This window comes from Pholcus phalangioides, unplaced genomic scaffold (genome assembly GCF_987345545.1).
Source record: "Pholcus phalangioides strain wild (caught in Gottingen) unplaced genomic scaffold, Ppha-v1.0 ptg000015l_1, whole genome shotgun sequence".
Lineage (NCBI taxonomy): Eukaryota > Metazoa > Arthropoda > Arachnida > Araneae > Pholcidae > Pholcus > Pholcus phalangioides.
Window position 1 is genome coordinate 110693127 of NW_028301608.1, and position 26137 is coordinate 110719263.

At 37.5% G+C, this 26137-nt stretch overlaps 1 protein-coding gene across 2 annotated transcripts in view; it reads left to right on the forward strand.

The window, feature by feature from the left end:
• Positions 1-26137, forward strand: part of LOC149077577 (cytoplasmic polyadenylation element-binding protein 2-like) — a 177893-nt gene that overhangs the window by 55046 nt on the left and 96710 nt on the right. For both annotated transcript variants that reach the window (XM_089245146.1, XM_089245147.1), the window contains exon 2: positions 17467-17569. In XM_089245146.1, the coding sequence (XP_089101272.1) occupies positions 17467-17569 (103 nt within the window). The remainder of the gene's footprint in view (positions 1-17466; positions 17570-26137) is intronic.

Consider the following 26137-nt stretch of genomic DNA (forward strand, 5'->3'; position numbering starts at 1 on the left):
TTCAGCTTTCTGTTTATTGCACTATAATTCTGTGTGTGTGGAGCTCTAGGGGGTTGAAATAACACACTTAAACATGCGTTTTCGTTGTATAATGTCGTAACTCAATCAGTCAAGTACTATCGACGGATAGGTTCACGACGGCAACAACTCGAAATTCCCTAGTTTGAGATATCAGAGTTTTAAAGATTCACTTTGTATGGAACTCAGTCGGAGTCCGCTCACATTAAATTGTAGGGGGGGGGGGGGAGCGTAAATGCGCAGTTGGGGCATTGGGGGAGGGGGTTATTTAGAGGCATTTTCTACCGTTTTCATGACATGCAGAACTCAAAAATTGCATTTAAAGTAGCCCATAACCAGCTGCCTTGAACCAGCCGGTCGATATCATGAAATGATGAAATTCAAGAATGACAGATGAGGTATTGAACAAATTGCACAGAAATTGTCATAATAACAACCACCTACATAAACGCCGACGTTACACACATTCGACATAGTTTATTGAAAACGAGCTATAATACCCGGTGCTGCCCGAGTTTTCTTCAATTTCTGAGAGGATTGAAAAAGTGACAAAAACCGTTACAAAGGAATAAACTAGTCGAGTACCGTTATAGCAAAAATCTCATTTAACGAACATTTTTCTAATCCCCCCAGGTAAGTTTACATGGGAACAATGCAGAAAACAATTCCTTTGTAACGAAATTTTGTTTTAACGAAGTGATTTCTCCTGTCTCTTGGAATTCGTTATAACGGGATTTGACTGTATTATGCATAATACTGGCAGCATTAAAGAGGTGACAAATCATTATAAACGCATATGCATGTCTGAAACGCATTGCTGGGGGGAACCACGGTAACTAAAGTCAACATTCCAAAAGTGATTGATGAGGCCTAGAAACCATTGTTGCCCGACAGATTTTGGTCCATTTCGAGCATTTGCCCTGCTCTGAGATACTTTTGAAGTAGCCCATCGTTCAATCCGGGCCCTGTTTGATATACAGTCGAATACCGTTTTAACAAATACGTTATAGCAAAAATCTCATCATCAATCTTTATCCAAAAAGCCTCATTGAAGAAAACCCGAGCAGAAACGGGTATTATGGTTATATCTTCTATATATATAAAATTGATTTTCTGTGTGTCTGTGTGTGTGTATGTTCTCTATACAAATCTACAATTTTAGATCGATCGTCGCCAAATTTTGCATATATACCAAATGAGACCCGACTTGAACGATAGGCTACTTTAAAATTTCGTCAGAGCAGGGTAAGTGCCCCAAATGGGCAAAAAACTGTAGGGCAACAATGGTTTTCGGGCTTCAACAGTCACTTTCCGAACGTTTACTTTGGTTACCGTGGTTCCCCAGCAATGCGTTTCAGACGTGTATATGCCTTTACAATGGTTTGTCACTTCTTTAATCCTGTTAGTATATGTATATGTATAATAGTTTATGCCTTTATAATGGTTTGCCAATACTTTCAATACTACACTACTACTATTCAATACAATTACATTTCAATACTGTCAGTAGTGAGGCTTTTTGAATAGACGTCATAATCATCAGCATCGCTTTGAGGGTCAGAAAAAGGGTGAGACTCATAAAAATCACTGTTAAAATTGCCGATTTTACTGTAGAAATGCTGAAATTTGGGGGGGGGGGTTTCCGCCACATCAATAATTTTAAAAATTGTATAGAATTCCCGATTTCTGAAATATTGTGTTTGCTTAGAAGTATACTAAGCCCAGGAAATTGAATATGAAGTAATTAGCCGGACCTACTTTTGAGTTGGGTATTCATGTAATAACATTGATTTCAACTTTTTATTTTATTTATGCTTATCTTCTCAAGCATGAAAAATTAATGTCTCCGTATTATCTTTTAATATTGAACTGCATCAATTCATATAGTTTAGGTTGTTTTAAAATTAATTATGGGCCCGTAAAAAGTACATCGAAAAAATTCCACAGCTTTAATTAAGCATTTTTGAAAGCTGAAACAGGCAGATAATTAACTTGAAGTTTGGGGGGGGGGGGATAAAAATACCTAGCGCCCCTTAAAAAAGGAAAGAAAAGTATATATTCATTTCTATGTTTCTTTAAATCTAGATTTGTTTATTTCATGAGTCGCACAGGAAGTCGCCATATTGGTTAACTTAGACACGGTTTGCATGTCCCTCAAAGAAAGAGGGAGATATCACGTGTTTCTAACAGCCTCATTGAAGAAAACCCGGCAGCGCCGAGTATTATAGCTAGTCTGATATATAAATGTGAAAGTATGTATGTATGTATGATCTTTATACAAATCTACAGTTTTTGAGACCGATCGTCGCCAGATTTTGCATATATACCAAACAGGACCGGGATTGAACCGTAGGCTACTTCAAAAGTTCGTCAGAGCTGGGCAAATGCCCGAAATGGGCGAAAAACTGTCGGGCAACAATGGTTTTGGGGCCTCAACAATTACTTTCGGAACGTTTACTTTGGTTACCTTGGTTTCCAACAATGCGTTTCAGACATGAATATATACCTTTACAATGGTTTGTCACACCTTTAATTCTGTTATTATAACAGTTTATTCCTTTATAACGGTTTGTCACTTTTCCAATCCTCCCATTAATTGCAGAAAACCCGAGAAGCGCCGGGTATTTCTGCTAGCCTATGTACAGGGTGTCCTGTAAGTGATAATGTGGCCTTTATCTCATCAACCGCCCATTGTATAGGTATAGTTTCAATTTAAAAAATGCGTAAAGGCGTTTGAATAACATTCGCTGCACAAGCTGGACGTATGACGTCGCTAACAACAGAGAACAACAACTACGCTGGCAAAACTGGGAATAAAAATGTTCAACGCCAACTGATGAACTCAATGCTTGCCTCAAATCATCAACACTCTGGCACGAAGTTAAAAAATTATCATTATCCACCAACATGCGAGTTCATCTGCAAAATGACTCAGCACTGCTATCATTTTCACATCAGTTGACCAACCAGTAGACCCAAGCACTGGACCGATTACGTTCCCAAATGGATTTTGCCAGTTGTTAAACTCAGTTCAAGAACTTGCAGACAAAGTCTTCCCAAACATTCAACAAAATGACCAAAACCATGAGTGGCTTTCTGAGAGCGATTCTGGCACCGAAAAATGACAGTGTCAACAAGATCAACGAAAAAATCCTAAAAATTATTCCAGGAGACTCCACATCTTACAAATCGGTTGACACTGTCACAGACTCGGCACAGACATTTAGTTCTGTATCCTGCAGAATTTCTGAACTCCTTTGGATACTCCGGGTGTGCCACCACACAATTTGACCCTCAAAGTCGGAGCACCTATAATGCTTTTAAGAAATTTGGACACACCGAGACTCTGCAATGGCACCAGACTGCGTGAAGAAATTGCACAATTGCATCATTGAAGCAACGATTCTAACTGGATGTGACAAACAAAAAGAAGTCTTCATTCCACGTATCCCAATTATCACCGAAGAAATGCCATTGACTTTCAAGCGATTACAGTTCCTGATTCGTTTAGCTTTTGCCATGACAATCAACAAAGCGCAAGGCCAGTCGTTAGCAGTGGCAGGTATCAACTTACTTGAGCCCTGTTTTTCACACGGACACCTTTTCGTCACCTGTTCGCGTGTTGGTAATAGCAAAAATTTGTACACCTACACACCAGATGGAAAAAGAAAAAATATTGTGCATCCACAAGCGATTGCCTGAAGATTTTAATTAAAATATTTAAAAATAAAAGTAATTTTCTCTTACTTGATGCAGAAATTTTTTTAATTAAGAAATAATTAATAAGCTATACATATATAAATTTTTTACGGGGCGGGCAACGTCGCCGGGTATCAGCTAGTCATCTATATATATAAAATAGATTTTCTGTCTGTCTGTGTGTGTGTATGTATGTTCTCTATACAAATCTACAATTTTAGATCGATAGTCGCCAAATTTTGCATATATACCAAATGGGACTCGACTTAAACGATAGGCTACTTAAAAATTTCTTCATGAGCAGGGCAAGTGCCCCAAATGGGCAAAATACTCGGACAACAATGGTTTTTGGGCCTCAACAATCACTTTCCGAACGTTTACTTTGGTTACCGTGGTTCCCTAGCAATGCGTTTCAGACATGTACAATGCCTTTACAATGGTTTGTCATTTCTTCAACGCTGCAAATGTATGTATAATATTTATGCCTTTATAATGGTTTGCCATATTTTCAATACTCCCAGTAATGAGGTTTTTTGAATGACGTCATAATCATCATCAGTATTGCTTTGAGGGTCAGGAAAAGGGTGATCCTCATAGAAGTCAGTGTTAAAATTACCGATTTTAATGTAGAAATGCGGAAATTTGGTGGGGTTTTCTGTCACATCAATAATTTTAAATACTCGATTTTTGAAATATTGAGTTCGCTTTGAGAGATATACGAAGCCCAGGAGATTAAATATGAAGTAATTAGCAGGATCTACTTTTGAGTTGGATATCCATGCAATAACATTGATTTCAACTTTTTATTTATATCTTCTCAAGCATGAAAATTAATGTCTCCGTATTGTCTTTTGATATTCAACTGCATAAATTCATGGTTCAGTATGTTTTAAAATTAATTATGGGCCCGTAAAGTACATCGAAGAAATTCCACAGCTTCAATTAAGAATTTTTGAAAGCTGAAACAGGCTGTATTTGTATTGTATTCAGATGGATAACTTAAAATTCAGAGTGGGGGGGTGGATCGAAATACCTAGCACCCCTTAAAAAAAGGAAAAAAGAAATATATTCGTTTCTAGCGCAGGAAGTCTCCATATTGGTTAACTTAGACACGGTCTGCATGTTCCTCAAAGAAAGAGGGAGATGGAGTGATCCAAACAGCCTCATTGAAGAAAACCCGGGCAGCGCAGGGTATTATAGCTAGTAATATATAAAATTGATTTTCTGTGTGTGTGTGCGTGCGTGTGTGTGTGTGTGTGTGTGTGTGTGTGTTCTCTATACAAATCTACAATTTTAGATGTATCAACGCCAAATTTTGCAATTACAGTCGAACACCGTTATAGCGAAAATCTCGTTTTAACGAACACTTTTCTAATCCACCAGATAAGTTAACATAGGAGCAATGCAAAATACATTGAATTCCTTTGTAAAGAAATTTTTATAACGAAGTGATTTCTCCGTTCTCTTGGATTGCTTTATAACGGGATTCGACTGTAATTGCAAAATTTGCGTTGATATATCTGAAATTGTAGATTTGTATTACATACACACACAGACAGAAAATAGATTTTATATATTACTAGCTATACCCGTCGTTGCATACAACCCGTGTCTAAGTTAACCAATATGGATACTTCCTGCGCGACTCATGAAATAAACAAATCTAGATTTAAAGAAACGAATATTTTTTTCCTTTTTTATGGGGCGCTTTGTGTGTGCGTATTTCGATCCCCCTTCTCCCTCTTGAACTTCAAGTTATCCATCTGCCTATTTCTGCTTCCAAAAATGCTTAGTTAAAGCTGTGGAATTCCTTCCATGTACTTTACGGCCCCATAATTAATTTTAAAACAACCTAAACTATATGTGAATTTATGCAATTAAATATTAAAAGACAATACAGAGACATTAATTTTCATGCTTGAGAAGATATAAATAAAAAATTGAAATCAATGTAATTGCATGAATTTACAACTAAAAAGTAGGTCCTGTTAATTACTTCATATTTCATCTCCTGGGCTTCGTATATCTCTAAGCGAACTCAATATTTCAAAAATCGAGTGTTTAATACAATTTTTAAAATTAGTCATGTGACAGGAAATCCCACCAAATTTCCGCATCTCTACATTAAAATCGGCAATTTTAACACTGATTTCTATGAGGATCGCTAAAGGCATATGCACGTCTTAAACGCATTGCTAGGGAACCACGGTAACCAAAGTAAACGTTTGGAAAGTGATTGTTGAGGCTCAAAAACCACTGTTGCACGATAGTTTTTTTGCCCATTTGGGGCATTTGCCCAGGTCGGGCAAACTTTTAAAGTAGCCTATCGTTTAAGTCTGGTCTCCAACTCAAAAGTAAGTCCGGCTAATTACTTCATATTTAATTTTCTGGGCATCGTATCTCTAAGGGAACTGAATATTTCAAAAATCGAGAATTCAATACAATTTTTAAAATTATTGATATAGCGGAAAACCCCACTAAATTTCCGCATTTTTACAGTAAAATTGGCAATTTTAACACTGATTTCTATGGGGATCATCCTTTTCCTGACCCTCAAACTGATGCGGATTATGATTCTATTCAAAAAGCTCTCATTACTGGAAGGATTGAAAAAGTGGCAAGCCATTATAAAGGCATAAACTATTATACATGCACACACACACACTGGCAGCATTAAAGAAGTGACAAACCATTGTAAAAGCATATACACGTCTGAAACGCATTGCTAGGGAACTGCGGTAACCGAAACAAACTTTCCGAAAGCGATTGTTGAGGCCCAAAAACCATTGTTGCCCGACAGTTTTTTGCCCATTTGGGGCATTTGCCCTGCTCTTACGAAATTTTAAAGTAGCCTATCGTTCAAGTCGGGTCCCATTTGGTATGTATGCAAAACTTGGCGACGATCGATCTAAAATTGTAGATTTGTGTAGAGAGCATACACACACAGACACACAGAAAATCAATTTTATATATGTATACATAGATACATATAGATGTGTGAATGCAAAGCGTATTAGACCTTATACTCAGATACCCATAACGCATTAGTCTATATCGGTGGTTTCTTAAATTTCAGCCGGTGTGGGGGGGGGGGGGGTCAGGGCCGTCATTTCAACTTTTTCCGGGGGGGGGACACACAAAGAACATGTACTCAATGTATATATATATATATATATATATATCATTTTTAGTGTATTTTTAAAAGCCGGGGGGTAACGTCCCCCCCTCAAATGACGGGCCTGGGGGGGGGGGGGGGAGTGCAAGCAGTTTCAGTGTGTGTGAGCTGGAAAAATATTTCATTATATATTTATTTCATATATATAGGGTATGAAAATATGTATTGAATATTATTGGGGGCTTGTGAGAATGTGAATTGAAGTTCTCACTGGTGGTGCGGACCACAGTAAAGGTTTTACAACTACTGTCCTTTGTACTGACAATAATTAAACCTGCTATTACTACTTTTACTTTGTTTTTACTGATTTTCTTTTAAAAAACATATCTTCACTGACGATTATCAAGCTTGTAGGAAATACATGATTTCATTTTCTAATTCAGGTGGCCAAAGTGAAATACGTATCAAAATCAGTGGCAGATTAAAGTTGGTCGAGGAACCGGGCGTAAAAGAAAATATTGGGTTTCTTAAATAAGAAGAAAATGTGAAGTTTGAGTTTTTCTTGGCCCTTTAGAAGTCGGGACCACGGGTGCGCGCCAGGTGTGCCCGCCGTTAAATCTGCCTCTGATTAAGATGATCAAATTATGATCGCAATAGAGATTTCAGTAAAAGTCACAGTTGACATAACATTTATGTGGTTAACGAATAAATCCTTTGGGGGAAGAAGATTAGGGCGGGGGAAACTGCTGTGAGATTGATGGTATTGGTTGTGATTTGAGGTATGTTCTATTGTATTTTCAAACGGATCTTCACCATTAGTTCAAATAAGAAAAAAACACTGAATGGTTTTCGTAATGAAAAAGAGCGATCAAAAGTATAATGTGATATAATCTGCTCTACGTCGATGTAGTATTTTTAAAAAACAAACGTACGTGCATATAATATATATATGTTACAGTTGAGCTCAGTACGACAACCGAAGTAGTGGTCATACCTAGCAATTGCAGCAATTTCTCGTTTTAACCGTTTTACGCTTAAAGTTTGTGAAGGAAGAAAATTATAGCACAGCACCACACTCATCTTTTTAATCGTTTAAATCTATGAGACAAAACATACAGAAATGGGAAACGCGTTCACGCATCTATGCTTTTTAATTTCTTATTAGATATACATTAAACCAGTCTCCCAAACTAAGATGCTCGTCTTCAACCATGAAGGTTACCTTTGAAGACCGGAAACACCCCGCTTCCCATCTCGGACAGATATCGAAGCTTTCCCGAAGTATGGGTGTATCCAGAAAGTGAAAGTTACCGTCAGGCAGGACCGGAACTAGAGGTGGACGGGGGAGGGGACATCTACCCCGGGCGAAAAAGTTTAGGAGGCGGCAATTTTTTAGGAGGGAACAAAGAACAACGGTGTAAAAAATTATCTAATAATAAAGGGGGGGGGTGGCAAAATAATGTCTACCCCGGGCGGCAAAAATCTTAGTTAAAGCACTGCCGCCAGGTTCAATCTAGAAGAAAGAACATGATGACAAGTAAGAACTTAGGTGACCATCGATAGATGGTGCCTTCATTACCCCACACTACTCCATAGATAGTAAATTGCCGTATGGCGATATGATCGGAGTTGGTGTTGCGGCAAAGTAGTCTCTTTCTAAGTTATTTGTCTTAGTATCCCATTTTCAAATGGAAGAGGGAAAAAGTGCTGAGAATAAACAATTGTTCTCAGCACTTTTTTCTCAGCTAACCCATTGGATCTTATATTGTACGTGTAGCTTATAATCTCCCGTGCTCATTCCACTCCCTTTCCCTATCCAGGGGTGATATCACCTCTTCCCCTCCCCTCACCGGGAATTTTCTCTAAAGGAAAGAAGGCATATTAAAGTATTTTAATACGCGTATAAAAGGGTTCAACTGTATATAACAGTAGTAAAATACTAATAAAATAATTTTAAAACAAGGAAAAAAATCGTGCTGGCTATTGGAATTTTCTCATACTGATTCGCATCTATCAATATTTCTCAGAAAAGTTTTCTTGAGAACTGGGTAATTTCCTATGACTGAAACCGTAACGAGCAACAGTGAGTTTTCACCAGCTCTCATAGCATCATAGCAGACTAATAACAAAGACAATGAAAAGAAGGGGTTTGCTGTGTATGTTATGCTGGCGACGCGTCACACCGTTGGCATAACAACGACAAAGCTAGCAGCAAACCGTAGGGTGGGTGTGAAACCTGTAGTCGACCCCAGTGGGAAAGAGAAGGGGGTGTTCAGGTGATATTATTAGCCCCCCCCCCCCACACCATATGCGTTTTTTGTATTGCTTTCTACCCCAAAGCTGTATTAAAGAGCTGCATTAATACAGCTTTGCTCCACCCCACTTTTAACTCCACATTTTTCAGCTGGGTGCGGTGCTTTCAAAATAAATTTTGCTGATCGCAGTGAACCACTGCAATACATATTCTGCGATATAGAATGAATATCCAGAATATGTGCTTGTGCCGACTCATGCATTCGGATTATCAACGAAGATTATAGGCACTCATGAGAGATGCACATTGCACACGCATCGTGTAAAAAAAATTCATAAGCAATAGACTAGAATTGTGTTTATCGATTGAGAATGAGGGTAACCACCAGATGAATTCATAATTTGAAAACATAACATTTCACCCCCATCTTTTCATGTTTTTTTCTCATTAGATACGCAACTTACATGCCCATGTTTCATACACAGCTTGTACATTGTACAATATGATAATGTTTATGTATATGTGATAATGTTTCACTTTCTGTTTTCATACAATGGTGCGTCCTAATTCGTTCTTCATAATCCGTTTGCGAACTCATATCGAATTGTGGTACAGTACAGTAGACTCGCGCTAATCCGGCATATCTTCACCAAACCAGACATGCACCTCGTCCGTATTCCTCTGCGGAACTTCTAACGAATTGGTACATATTGGAGTGTGCGTGTCCGTGTTATGAACCTAACGTAAAGTTTGTTTCTGCGTAATGCTTATGTGTATATATAGTGTGCTGCCATTAACTTTTCTAACCATGTGTGAAGTGTAATGATTGAAATATTTTATCGTTGTAGGCTTGTTGCTCTCTGTGGTGAGACTTTTTAACGGGGAGATCGGCTCACATTAGCGTCTCGAAGTTGGGAACCAATCCGGCACATCCAGTAATCCTGCGTTTTTTTAGGCGGGTTTTCTTCGACCACAGAAGAGGAAAACATGTCAGTGTATACAAAGGTTTTTAAAAACTAACTGATGAAAAGATGTATTTACAAAAAGAGAAGCTTCAACTGCCCTTTTTGGGGAATCGAACCCACATCCTCTTACTTGCCGGGTGAGCGCACGAGACTACAAAGGCAACGAATATCTCAATCCTTCCTTAGAACTCATGTGCACTGAACGGGACCGTATATGGACAGTCGGATCTAATTCAAGCCAAAGCTCACAATTGCTGACACTGCCACCAGATGGTGACTTAGGCGAGGATGATGTCACTCTCCACTATCCATACGAAGGTTTTTAACACATGGTTAATGCGAAGATTAGAAAAGAGAGAAAAAAAATTTTTCCATTCGGTAGTGGAGAGGCGCATCATCCTTCATCCTCGGATAGGTCGCCATTTGGTGGCAGTGTCAGCAGTTGTGAGTTTTGGCCTGAACGACCCCGTTCAGTGCCCACGACCTCTGAGGAAAAATTGAGATATTCGTTGCTTTTGTAGTCTAGTGCATTCACCCGGCAAGTGAGAGGACGTGGGTTCGATTCCTCGCGAGGTCAGTTGAATTTTCTCTCTTTCCTAAAATTCATCTTCGTATCAGCAAGCCGTTAAAAACTTTTGTATGGATAACGGAGAGTGAGACATAATCCTCGGATGTCAGTGTGTCTGCGCGCACAGAAGTTTATAATATTTAAATGTTTAATTTAATTATAATTTAAATTTTTAATATTTAATATTTTAATATTAAAATTTTTTTTTTCAATTTACTTACAGTAAACCGGTGATTTTAATAATCTGGCACACCCTGGTCTGTTAGGGTCACTTGAGTATTACGTCAGCATCGATGGGGGGTTTCCTATTTTATGACATTTGATGACGGGGGGATGGGGTTTGAAGGATGCTTACGTCTTCAACCAACTCTTTATAAAAATTGGAAATATTAATGGCATCATACTTGGTGCGCCAAAAACAAGAAAAAACTTTCGCTAGTCTGTCAGCACCTAACATTTCTCCCTATTGATAAGTCCCCTACAGAGCCACTTTGGTGATCTCTAAATGTTTCGCGGATCCAAGTAATCTGGAAATGCGTTCGGACATCTTAAGTGCTCTGGAACTGCGTCACGCATCACTCAAGTGATCCGTAATTATTCCGTGGATCACTTAAGTAATCTGGTAAGCGCGGGTAACTTGAGTGATGTCGAACCGAAATGTTCTAAAACTGTGCCTCATGTCACTCACGTGCTACAGATGGCTTAAATGTTCGGGAACTGTGTCAGCGGGTCACTTAAGTGATCTGTGATTGTGCCACGGGCCTACTTTAGTGATCTGAAAATGTGCCACGGGTCCCTTAAATGCTCTAGGATTGTGCCACGGGTCACTTAAGTGATCTGTAAATGTGCCGCTTTAGGTTGGGGGGGGGGCAGGCCACATCAGATAACCCCCAGGGCCACATTTTGTCCGCCAAGGGTTTACCATGTATGGCTTAGAGGGTGGGTCGCAATGAATTTCTTAAAAAGAAATTTTGAGTTCTTAGCTTTCAAATAGCATTGAAATTAACAGAAATTGATTATAATAACATATTAAAATATGTTCTTTCGAAATTTTGATTAAAAAATAATAATTTTTGCATTGAAAAAAATAACTTTTTGATCGTCTGGGGGGGGGGGGACCACGAACCCCCTGGACGCCTCCTGCCCGCCTTACGTCTCTGATCCCACCGATATGCATTAGGTGGTAGAGGGTAGGGACAGGGATGACGAAATTTTGCTGACGGGGGGGGGGGGGTCAAAAATGGCCAAACATTTGCAAACGTAACACTTGAATGTTAACCCCCTTATCTGTTGGATTAGCGCGAGTCTACTCATCAAATATGTGATAATTGGCTACATTATTAGAACGAGATAATGCATTTTAAGAAATTATGTTGAATATTTTTTACAGTTTTTAATGCTATAAGAACTGAACGTATAGAGATATTTTGAGAATATCAGTTTAGCTACGGTATATCACTGATAAATATGATGGATTCGTGGTTCACACACACATTAACGAAATTTATTTATATATTCGAAATAACAAAATACTGTAATTTTCTGCCACGAACACAGTCCTAGTCTATCTATATAGCTTTTGGCAATTTACTACTGTTTTACTTCAATTCAGGAGTAACTGGGTCGTCAGGAAGTGTGTGTTTGTCCCCCCCCGTCCACCTTCTGACGACGTCTCTAGCCCATGGTCGTGCCAAGAAAAGAAGTCAAGTTATCTTAAAACTACTTTCTTACAGAAAATTACTTTATTAATATCAAACGTTTCGATCAGGGTACTCAAATTTAAATCATTGAACCAAATCCCTAGATACAGTGCAGTTCAGTAGATAGCTGTTCTATTTCTAGATTTTTTGCATGGAAAAAATTGCAGAAAAATATGAAGAACTAAACTTTTAAATATCACTGCACTAAGTATTTGTAATTCATTATACAATGGAGCACTACAGTTCCCTGATAAAAAAATAGAGAAGTTGGCCTTTGTATAAGCCTTGAATTCTATGCCCTAATTGCTGATTCAAAATAACAATAGATGCTGTTCCAACATAAATATCATTGGACATGTCATTTTCCGGCACGCCGGGAAATTCGAGTCACAGATTCTGGAAAATTCTTAAATATTTTATCTTTGTTTTGAAAATCCATTAAATCATCTAAATGCATTTGGTGACTTTCATCAAACCTCGCTTTTCCCGGCATACCGGGAACCGACCAGAACCGCAACATTCAAAAAGCTGATTTTCGTCGAGTTTCACGGCATGCCGACTAATGTGTAGGTGGGAAAATACGGCATGAATCAATGTCCGAATATGTCCGGTCCGCCAAAATTTTTGTTTTTGGCCAGCTTCTAAAAAAGTTTGCTCATCACGACCCAGGAAATTCCATTCCAAAATATGTTTTGCTGAAGACTTGAATATAGTCTTCAGTAAAACAGTCTTATTTTTTCAAGTCTAGTTTTTTTGTATGAGTTACTTACCCCGACCCGGCGAATGTCATTCGCCATACGGGGGTTCCCCGGAGGGAGCATTTATTTTCTCAATTTAAAAAAAAAAATTACATATGTTAAAATATATATACATTCCATCCCCGGAGCACCATTAGCCCAAGGTTGACAATTCACCTTACAAAACAATTTATATTGCATTACAATTAAAATAACAGAACAAAAGATTACTACTACCATTACAGCTTACATTATACCTCGGGCAGCACCATTAACATCACTCGAGCAGAAATTTGATGCTCCGGAGGTTATTACATTAAGATGTCATTATTGCTTTCATAAATATACATTAATATACATGCGTTTTATCAGTCTCCCAAATGTTCAATATGTGATCCATTCATATTATGTAACATCGACTGGAACATACTGACGCAAGCCAGTTCGAAATAATACAAATTTATTTGAATAATACAACGGTATGTCATAAATAAATAAAATTCCTATAATAACATGAATATATTCAAATATTAAAATGAAAATTAACAACATTTTAACATGTTACTTGTCACTATTCACACAACACTTGCTATATGCATGTATACTGATAATATTTACACGTATCCTGAGCCATATATATATTGGGTATATATATACTTTTATATTAATATTTATTAATTACCACTTTTCAATATATTTCTTTCTCTTGGGAACATTTCACTCTGTTCCTAAATACCTTTGCACTGCCAAGTCCATTATACCAGAAAGAAGGGTTCTCGTTTTTTGGTTTTTAATCAGTGCCGTAATTGGAATGTTACTGCTTGTAAAGTTTATCTTCTTTCTCTGGCTTTCCCAATATTCGCATTGATATATAAGATGTTGGGTGGTGCCACTATCTTTGGTGCAGAAAATGCACATCGGGGGACTTTCCATGAAACCTAGCTCGAGCAATTCCAGTGTCCCATGTTGTGTGAGTAATTGATTTATATAAAAGTCTCCTTGAATTCGTGTGTACTAATCTTAGGGAAGATAGCATATGTGATTCTTCCTTCGTTGCTATCATCCTAATATTCTTGCCACTCTTTGAGGATGTCTTTCTTGATAACTTGTCGTAAATATGATTTTGTATATTTGTTCTTGATGTCTACCTCATCCTTTTGCGTGGCTTGTTTTGCTCTTGCATCAGTCTAGTCATTTTAAATGTTTTCGTGGTGTGCTTTAACACAATGTAGTTTTGTATTTAGTTTTTTATATATAAAAATTAATACAATCAAAATTCTATGAGGCTTTTCGCATAAGAATCATAATCAGCATCACTTGGAGGGACAAGCCCAGGATGATCGTCATAGAAATTAAAAATAAAATTTGATTTATTTGACAGTGGAAATATGGAAATTGACGGGGGGGGGGGGGTTAGCCACATAAATAATTTTTAAAATTAAAATCAAATTCTCTCTCTTTGTTTTCAAAATCTTAAATTTACTTACAGGTAAGAGCTAAGAAAAATAAATATATAAAATATGCTGAACCTATTTTTATCTTGGGTACAGTTTGTAGAAGTCCCTCAACCTTTCGCTGAAGGAGGAAAATATCACGTTATCCAAAAAAGCCTCATCTAATGATACTCTCTACAACACAGAGGTCTTCAACTTTTCCAGTCGTGAGCGCTGCTTGTACCCCTTACGGCTAGTTTGACGCACGAATACCGGTAAAACGGTTTGCCCGCATTCTTCTCTCTCAATGCTGTTTTTTCCCAACTTTCTTCCGTTTTTGAATTCGAATATTACTTAGAAACGTGGATTTTTTTTGAGGCAGGAGAGATTATTTGATCTTTTTTTTTTTTGTCGCACCACGGTCATTTTCTTCACAACAGGAGAGATAGGGCAACAGCTTTCTAATTGTGATTTTGAGCACAGGATGGCCGTATAAAAAGTTATTATTTTTATTTTAATAACTATACAACCCCTTGCAACATGAATGACGTATCTGAGTTATATACGTTATTTAGATCCTATTTGAAAATATGCTTCTTTGATCAATGGTTCGCCTGTTAAATGTCGTGCGTTGCACCCTGTATAACATGTAATATATATATATGTTGCAAACAGCATATTCACAAAAACCTGAGTTTTTTCCAACCCATTGCCATTTGCTATTCGATACCTATTGAATTTTAATTATTGAGTGACGTGTCATCAATTTGTTTTCACCGTAATCGATCGGGCAATATTATGGGGGGGGGGGGTTTCATTTTAAGCGTATGAAGGGGTTCAGGATTGTTAAAACAATTTTTAATGAAAAATCAAGAAATACTTTTTTTATAACGAATAGAGAGATGAAGAGATGTCACTCAGATTATATGACAGTTTGGTTCAAAAATAAAGACCGTCATGTGTGGGCAATGTTTAGCAGTGGTAGGTTGAAGAAAGCTATTATTGATTTTCATTAAGGAAAAAACAGTAATCTCGCTGTTTTCCTGCGAAAATATTGGAAGAGACGTAACTGCCTACGACGTTTGACCTCTTGTTTGGCTCTCTCTCTCTCTCTCTTGTTCATAGGGACACGCACAAACATATGTATGCACACGCACGAACATTTACGCCATTGCAGGGATCGATGTTTGTTGGCATAAAATGTACGAGAGTCGGATGTGTTCATTGCCTTAGTGTTTTGTAAGCAATTAAAATTATAAGATTGTAAATGCTCCTCTTTTTTTTGTGAAATTATATAAAAGTCTAATTACGCACACACAAAAAATTCGATATCAATTATTTAATTACTATATAACTTTCGCTATACCTTTTCAATTCACTAAAAAAATAGAAGAAATTATCTGGACCAGCATCTGTTAAGACCGAATGCGTACATCCAAAAATGAAAAAAAAAACCATTTCATGTGCCTGTGGACCATGAAACCCTGACCCGTCAGTATAAGATTAAACTAAGGGGTAATCTCATGTTTCGAAATTCCTTTCCGCATACATTTTCAGCAACGTTTTATGCTGCTTATAATTCAGTTTTCGAGACGCGATTCTATTTCAAATCAATTTAGAATTTGGAATGATTGTTTCGACAATTTGGTAAGAAAAAGAGCATTTCGCGGCCACCGATCATATAACCAAAAACATATATTACTTCTATCTAATATAAACTTCCATCAAAATTTTTTCCCTAAAACTTTAAACATTCTAAACGTTTGTTTAAATTAAAATATTTCCTGTTAGCTGCGCATGGTGAAAATGCTTCAGCGCATGCAAAATCACTTAATACACCACTCGAATATGTTCTGACGCTGGAATAAAAATAGTTGCTACGAGTATAAATTCTTTCTCAATATGTGTGATTCTATATTATTATTCTGTTTGTATATTTTATGGCTTTTCTGAATGTTTTGTGACTTCTCATAGTTTCAGTTGTCATGCAACATTTTTTGAAGGATCGGATGATAATTTCGGCGGAAACAGAATTTCACGTCTCATGTACCCATTGACACTCTAGACCAATGCCAGGTTTCTTCAAGGCACCAGGTTTCTTCATTTTGTAGTTTCTTTATCACCGGAACTCATCTATGCCGGTTTCTCGAACACTGCTACAAAAATGACTACTGATTGCGGGGGTCGATATTTTTTCATCAAAAACTGACCAGAGTATAAGCCGACCCCCTACTTGAGGAACGAATTTTTCCACAAAAAAACTCGGCTTATACACGAGTATATACGGTAATTATAATAAATAATTTGCACAGGTGTTTGCTAATGTTGCAATAGCTTTTGTGAATTTGTCGTCTTCCATTGTTCATTAAAATCAATGGGAGTAGCCTACACGAGCATTTCTCAACCGCCGGGCCCGGACATCATTCACATCGGGCCGTGAGTGATACTCTCTCTCTCTCTTTCACTGTTTCATTTTTCTTTATTTATTCTCATTAGTCGTATGTACGACGGGGCCTTCCACTCACAAAAAAGGAATCAACCGGGTCGTGGACTTCCCACGGTTGAGAACCACTGGCCTATGAAACGTTTGTCCGGCGTATGGGTGGTAGTTACGGTGGATTTATAATTAAAAATTAATCTATATTCAATGCTGGAAGTGTTTTCAGTGGAATATGCGTTTGCTTTTCAAGGATGCAGTTTTCTCGCTTTCTTGAAAGTCCTTTTATTTTAACAATAACAAGCCCAGAAATTTTGGAAAGCTGATTTCTCAATCGAAACGTATTTTCCTATTCCCCTTTACTCTGCATCTACTGAATATCAGAAGAAAGCTTACTTCCTAAAAAAAGAAAGAAAAAAAGGGGCATTTTACAGGGAGGGGATAGTGATTTCTGCTATGCCGGAAAACTATTCAAGATTTGTTTTTTTTCAAAGATTTTTGGCAAACTTAGAAATTTTGCTTTTTTTTTTTATTTTGCAGGATCGGATGATCGGTAACAGCCCCTTAGAAAGCATGAGGTATCAACTCGAGCAGCCGCTACTCGACATTATGAGGGGTACGGAAGTCAGCGAACACTGCAAAGGTAAGCTTCAATAACAGATAAGATAGTTTCGAACATTATAAAACGAAGTTAGCTGTGATGTTGTCTGATGTGAATACCTTTGTCTTTCTCAGTTCCTCTGTTAATCGATTTGGCGTAGGTGGATTCGCGCGCGCACTTTCTGACACAACACAGTATGATACAGTATAAGTCAACTCTTCTATGGAAAGAAATGGCAATCTCATGACCTTAATACTCTCATATTTGAAAAGAGTTAAATGCCTGTCTTCTTTAAAAGAAATTACATTGGTGAAATACTTTTTCCTGATTACGTGGTATTCGGTTGAATTGATTGCGCTTCCACGGGTTTTGTTCTAACGGTAAATGTTCATCACACTTCCCTGGAAAACAATGTCATTTTTCTGCGCATTCTCTTTAAATGCGGTTAGTTAAAACAAAAATATAGGGTAGTGCTGTATATATATATATATATATACATATATACAAGGTGGGCAAAAAGTCCGTAAAAACTTTAAAAATGAATAAAAACTGGAAAAAAAAACCGAAATAAAAAACAGTTTGCAGGGTTAGCATCGCTGGGTCTCGGGAATTTTTTTAAGACAGGGGGAAAAACGAAACAAAAACAGCCGATAGGTGGCGATGGTACGAGCAACTTTGGTGTAAATATGCAAATGAGACGGTTATAAGAACTTACGCTCCTAATCCAAAACCAGTTCAAAGTTGTAAACCGTGTATGCGGACCTGCTGCACTCTGCCGTTGCTGGATTTGTGACTCGTCTGTAATGCGCTATCCCCTGTGGTGGAGGTCATGTGGGACACATACTGCTGTAATAAACGATTTGGAGGCATTCTGTTCGTTAGTTGCGTATCTTTTCTTTGACTTGTGTACACGTCAGCGTCACCTATCGGCAGTTTTTTTCCTGTCTTAAAAAAATTCCCGTGACCTAGCGATGCTAACCCTGCAAATAGTTTTTTATTTCGGTTATTTTTCCAGATTTTATGAATTTTTGAAGTTTTTACAGACTTTTTGCCCGTCCTGTATATATATAAATAAATAAATAAATAAATATATATATGTATACATACATACAAGGTGTCCCATCAAGACTGCCCAAACTCTGCACAGCCAGATTCCTCGCTTGGAATACATAAAAAATGCTTAAAGAACTACCTGTATGACCCATAGTTTTCGAGAAAAATGGGAAGTAAAGTATATATATGACGTCGTATCTGGTGAAAGGAAAAAAAAACTTGATTGGAAACATGAAATCGTTTTTTGACATAACGATGACGTTTGACGTAACGACTTTTTCTTGTGAGGCACAAGAAAAAGTCGCATGGTGTTAAGTCCGAACAGAGAAGAGAAACAGCATCTTCGGAAGGTCGTCCAATCCAAGGATGAGGCAATTCAGCATTAAGGTACTCACGCACATTACGCAGGAAATGGGAGGGGGCGGCGACTCGATCTTGTTAGAAATGCAATCATAACGATGTTACTGTAAAGGTACACTATAATGGTAACAGTTCGCTCCGTAAAAAATGGCCCGTACAAACTGAACTTGACTGCAATTTAGTAAATTCTAACACGTAGAAAGCTTTTTATTTGCCCGTGAAAGCCATTTTAATTCACTGGCTGCTTTCAGTCGAATGTGTACTGCTATCTACCACTGACTGCTGTTATAAAAAACTTGAATTGTTTCTGCATTCAGTGCAAGGCTCCCCTCCGCTGCACTCGTCATAGCTTCCCCGCTATAGCATTCCGAAACCGCGGAGGGAATTATGAATCACCCTGTATAGATATAAATAAACAGTAACCGAAAATTGAAGTGAGAAAAAGTTTCAAATGATAGATCCAATGATGGTTATGAATCTCATATTCATGTGTTAATTTTATTGAATTGATAATTTTTTTCTCTTCCAGATACTTATTTTATTGTACAGAAAGAATTATTAAAAGACATCGTTGAGATGGTGGATAGATTGAATGATTTGATGATTGGGGGGGGGGGGGGATGAGACAAATATTTTTTCTGAAAGCGTGTGAATTATTACATATTAACTCTTATTACACATTTCAGTCACAATATTCAGATTCGGCCAATATGTAGTTGTTAAGACATTTTTTAAGGGCATCGCGTGATGCCTTCAAAAAAATAAATTAATTAAAAAACTGATTAGAAATAAAAGCAAATTTCTTAGGTAATCGGAGCGACTAATGTATCAAAGAACGTTCGACGTTTGATTATTTTCGGCTGCTTTCGCTGTATTATTCTTCATTCTTGTTTTTCTTTTTTCTCGTTCAATGAAAACTTTTATTACTTTTATTACTTTAAATCTAACTTCTTACAAGAGAGTTTGATTATTATTTTCCTTTCTGACTGTAAAATAGTTTTGTGTTATTAGACAAAGGGGGATTATATCTTTATAATAATAATAATACGATTGAAATCGTATAATATTAGGGGAGTTGTATCTGTCCAGAATCATGGAAAATATTCGACTAACCATGATCATGATATGATGCGCTTGAAAATCAGAATCCTATCTCTTGAGAGCAGAATTAGCTTACACTTGGCAATTGGTAGATTTTTCAGAAATAATATACATGTCGTGAAAATATTGAACTACATAAAATGATTACGGGTACATTATTAATTCAAATTCAAATTTTCAATTGTGTGTTATCTGAAACGAATAAGATGAACATTTGATACGTGTGGTTATATACAGAATGCATAGCTATCAGCACGCATCGCATTTTACTGGAGAACCGTTGATACTAGAGGTATATTTCCAATTAGAAAAAGGTATCCAAATAACGTGTAGAACTGAGATGCATAATTCATGTTGCAAAGCTTATTTCAGGGCTTTTATTAAAATAAGAAAAAAGTAACTTTTTATACCCTGCGGACACCCTGAGCTCAAAATGGAGGAAAGTTGAAGGAAAAATAGTGTAAATGGGAGTAAAAAATTGCACTTAGAAACCTAAAATTTATTTTGTTGGTATTAGGAGAGACAGTGCAACAGCTTTCTCACTGGGTTTTTGAGTACAGGTTTTCCGTATAGAAAGTTAATTTTTTTGTTTTACTAACTATACAATCCCCTTGCAACATGAATGATGCACCTAAGTTCTACACGTTACACACTTGTTTTGAATCGCCTATAGCAGCGGCTCCCAACAGGGTGTACGCGAAAAGAAAATGGTAATGGCGGCCACCCATCTAAAAAAAGAACAAAATAATTAAAAAAGATTAAAAATAATTTTAAAAAGGTAGGTAGAGATTTTTACTAATATTGGCATTTATAATATATATTGACTTTCCCTATCAATAAAATCTATAACAGAGGGGTTGCATCCGCTGAAAGGATCGGCCTTCCCTCCTCCCTCCCGCGCCCAACCTATGATTGGAATTCGTGAATTCCTTCCTCTCGGCTCACTTTTCTTCGGCGTTTTAGATTTGATTGTTGACAATGCCGGGCTGGGCAAAAAAGCAAGGAATTAATTCGTCTTGTGTTTAACTTTTGTTGTGGGCGTTTGTATTGAGGCGTGTGCATGTTATTCCCACAATTTTCTACTTCAACTTTTCTACCAAGCACCTACTACTCAGTGTTAAAAACTGAATCTGTGTGGAAGCGAAGTTGATTGAAACACCAAAATGAAATACCGTGCACCTGTAAACGTGAAAACATATTTTGAATCTTTCAAAAAGTGTGCTGCTAAAGCTACTGAAACCTCCTACTACATTAGCTATCGTATTGCGAGACGAGGAAAAAATCACACTATTGGTGAACAGATGCTATCAGATGCATATATGCAGTGGAACGTGATCTTATAATGAGTTTAATATCTCTGTCAAATAATACGGTGTATCGAATTATAAAGGATGTCAGACGATGTTGAGAGCACAGTCGTAAGTCACGTCAAAGGTTGTGAATTTTTTTTCTGTCCAGGTCAATGAAAGTACCGAAGTTGCGCAATTTTCTGCACTACTTGTAATTGCTAAGTATCTTAAAGAGAATTCGAAGTAAATCTTTTTATTTGTCACCCATTGAAGGTGTTGTACGACGTTAAAGACTTACTTGAAGCAATTAATCATTATTTCGTTGAAAAAAGAATTCAATGGTCAAAATGTATCGGGTAACAGATGGAGGAAAATCTACGGAAGGTTGCTACTCAGGCCGTCGTGCACGGATGGCAGAAGTCGCTCCCAAAATGAAATGTACTCACGGCTTATTCACAGACAGAGCCCTGCATCGAAACCGTTGCCTCCAAATTTGCGAAACGTTCCTGATGAAGCGGTCAAGACTTTCATCTTTGTCAAGGTTAATCCTAGCAACTATAAATTGTAGTATGAAGACATGTACAGCCTTCACAACGCTTTGCTTTTGCACACCGAAGTTAGGTGGTTGTCCCAGGGTTAAGTCCTGACGTTGCTGTTCGAACTTCGGCACGAGGTAGCCCTTTTTTTAGGAAGTGTTTAAAAAAATTCAAGATTTCTTGTCACAAGCTGAGCTAAATTTAATAGTCGGCCACTTGGAAGGATTAAAATACTCGTTTGAAAATTATTTTTCAGAGCCGGAAATGGGGGCGATCGGTGGACATCTAATCCTTTCAAAAAAAGAGTATTTTAAACCGGCTTCATTGTAGATTCTAGAAAAAGAGAAATTGCTAGAGCTCGCATCAGAAAACTCTCTGAAGATCCTCTTCAATGGCGGAATGGTGAACCTAGTCAGTTTTTGGGCTTGCCCAAAGCCTCCTAGATACTACTTCTAGGAGGCATTGGCTTGCCGCGGTGACGAATACGTTGAACTTTCTAGAAAAGCCATATTGGTTTTGTTGCCGTTTGTTAGTACGGAGCTTGTTGAACGGGCGTTTTCTTCGTATATTTACATAAAAAATAAATAAAGAAGCAAATTGAACGCAGCTCCGACCTTGAGTTTGTATTTATCCTCTTTTGAGCTTAATTTTTCAAAACTTTGTAATTCATTTACAGTCCCAAACTTCACATTAATTTTTTTTCCAATCTTTGTGTTAATTTGTTTGCTTGCTTAAAAAATAAAAAAGCTAAATAATTAAAAAATAGACCATTTAATTTAATTCAACATGTACCTTTTTTGAAGTTTTTCGAAAACTGTAATGGGTGAAAAAGATTGGAGGGAGCAAGTCTCGAGGATTCGGGGTTGGGGGTATGTGAAAAGGAACCGAGCCAGCTGGTGGTGGAACCAGACTGAAAAAGGTTGGGAACCTCTGGCCTATAGTCTTAAACTCCGCTCGATAGAACGATATCCTTCACTACGTAAACCCCCCTCGTATATAACGATATTTTTGGACGAGATTTCGAAACAGCTGCAACGATGTTTTTTATATTTCGTTCGAAATATCCTTCAATAAACAGTATTTTTAAATTCATAACATATTTTAGTTCTTTCGAGGACATCTAATAATATCGGTATTTGGTACCACCTGATCACCGAAAGTGTGGGTGAGGTTTTCTGTATCGCTTCTTTTTTGTGTAATACACCAAAGTGTATTAAAGTAAACCTCTTTACGGGGGCAGCGCATATTACTGAATTTTGTTTATCAGCTATCCGGGGAATATCCAATCTTTTTCCAAGCCGTGCCACAATCAAGATTATTTTCGATGCACGTGCCACTCTACGAATTTTAACGCGCAGACCATACGTTTGTTTTTACGGTTCCGTTCCTGCAAAATATTGTTCGGCTGTTCTCTTATTTTCTTAAAAAATGTAAAGTTTACCACTCTTTTGAGTTCTAAATTGTTTGTATTTTTGAGTCATAAATTCGGTTATCGCATTGCAGATTGTGAAAGTACGTATATCGGTAGAAGTTCGTCTTACCTGCACCATGTTGGACATAGACACTGGATCCCGAGGACTCAGGTTCCAGTGTCCACCTCCCCTAATAAACTTTGTAAGAAGGCTTAGCCCCCCCCCCCTCCCAAGAATCCATGCATACACAATGTAATTGTATTATACAATGCATGTCTCCCATGCTGACGATCCTGAATCTCGTACACAAGGCAGGGCCGTAAATAGGATTTTTGCCGCCTGGGGCAAACATTATTTTGCCGTTCCCGCAACTTTAAATTTCGATGATTTTGTTCTTTGTTTCCACCTAAAACTGCCGCCCCCTAAATTTGGCCGCCCGTGGCAGTTGCCCCGCCCCCCAGTTACTGCTCTGCACAAGGGACATCCAACAACTATGCCCAAAGATGAAAAACGGAACAGAAACAGACGATAATACAATAGATTACACATTGCATTGCACGTTGGGTACTTTCTCACTTGTTCAGACAGTAACTTTTATCATTACCGTCAGAATTCCAGAACGGAAATAAAAATGAATTCAATAAATTTTGAAAAGTTTAATCGGAAGTCCAAACACGAAAATCAAAACTGTGTTCTATGTTCTAGTTCTTCCCTCCCCACCCCAGATTAATCAAAACTACTTGGACGTGTTGCTCAGTGAGCGGTTTCGCAAAATGATGATTCTTAAGAGAAGACTAATAATAATTGCTTGTTGGGATTTGTTGTCAGAAAGCCATCATTGTCAAGTGTGACATTCATCTCCTTCATCAAATTGCGCGTTTTGCTATTATTGTTAGGCTCATTTATCTCTTTTCTGTGTAAAAAAAAGACCTTGGCATCGCCCTGACTATGCTAAGGAAAAGACGCGCGCGCGCACCTGTGTATCTCATTCTTTTATAACAGTAATGAAAAAAATCCGCCATCATTTACTTAATTTAGAACTAAAGAAAGGCTCATAAATGATATAATGTTTTGGGAGTCGTTCCTTTCTGACTTCTTGTATAGTATTCATTTAGCGAGCCCGTTTGGTAAATATATCTCAGATATTTTGTATGAAATAATTGGTGGCGCCCCATGCCATGTTATTCCTACTATGATTTTTTTATTTCTAAGATGGCTTTAGGTAGATAGCCGGGTGGTGGTTGTGTCTTTTCCCTCCTCCTCAAAAGTCGCACTCTTTATTCGGAGGACTTTCTAGTCGATTCGAGAGGCGTATATAGATGCATCATTATATACATGTGATTTTTCTCTGAGAGAAATTATAGAATTCTATGGCTCAGTAACTAGCACAAACCATTGTTTAAATCTACTTTTTATGTAGTTTTTGTTTTTATTTAACCACAGCCTCTCAATGGTTGGGCTAATCAGACTTCACTCAGGTAGCTAATTGGACAGTGATCTACAAATTAAGGATAAATTCGAATATATTTTCAATATCTTCTATGCTTGTGCCTTGCTGATCAGATACATCACTTCATGTGAAATGTCTTTTTCTGATGAACAGGCCTGCTATTAGTAAAGCTACGTTGTAGGGCGAGAATTTTCACGAACTTTTGACAAGAGACTTGAGTTTTAACACGGAATTCGCTGAGTCCGTGACAAGGATTTCCAGAGCCAATCCAGATACGCCGTACAGTCTAAAAATCAGCGTCCTCACCGTCGCCACAGTGGTGATGGGTTGAAGTTGGTTTTCTGTGGTTCCCAACTTCGAGGCGCAAATGCGAGCCGATCTCCCCATTAAAAAATCTCGCCACAGAGAGCAAAGGACAGCACAAGTATTCAATCATTGCACTTCACTCATAGTTGAAAAAATAGATGGCAGATTGTAGAGCTATAAAAAGCATTACACATAAAAAAAACTTCACGTTAGATTCACAACACGGACGCGCACATTCTAACATGTACCAATTTGTTAGAGGTTCCGCAGAGGAATATAGACGAGGTGCATGTGTGGTTTAGTAGCACTACACATAATAAGAATTAAGCAGAAACAAACTTCATGTTAAGTTCGCAAAAACCCGCACACACACACACATTTCGGCATGTACCAATTCGTTAAAATTCCGTAGAGGAATGTTTACGAGGTACATTGTACGGTTAAGAAGAAGTAGTAGTAGTAGTCTACAGGTCGTGACCAGATAGAGCACACGTGGGATTAACATTGGAAACTGTTAGAAATATATCATATTCCATGGACAACATCTCAGCTGATGGATTCTCTAACGAAATACCTGTAAAAAATTTCCATCATGTCGATCGTTTCTTCATATAGCAACAAATTGAGACTGTTTTGAAAGCCGGAAAAAAAAACCCCCTATAAAGACTGGCCCTTAGTTCCTCTGGCACTAATGGCGGATCATAAAGGGGAACTGCTCCAGCAATACAAAATAAACAAAAACCCAAACCCGATGGGCGATAATCGCATTTCCCATCGTCTAATGGCATCCCAAAACCATTCCCCTCACTATCCTCGCCCTTGATTACTGAAAATTTATTTCCGAAAAATTCAGAACTAAACAAAAAAAAATTGTGCTTAAAAAAGTATTGTTATAATACAAATCTGTTACTTATTACTTGTTTGTTCAACAAATTGTTTGTTCAATCTGTCACTTATTTCCGTTTTTTCAACAAAGGCTTTCTTAAGAATAGGTTTTTTTAATAACGTGGATGTTGAGAATTTATTTCTTAAATGCTATTTAAGTTCTGTAATCGAACTCGAAATGAAAAATTTATTCAATTTCAATTGAGTTAGTTAGATAA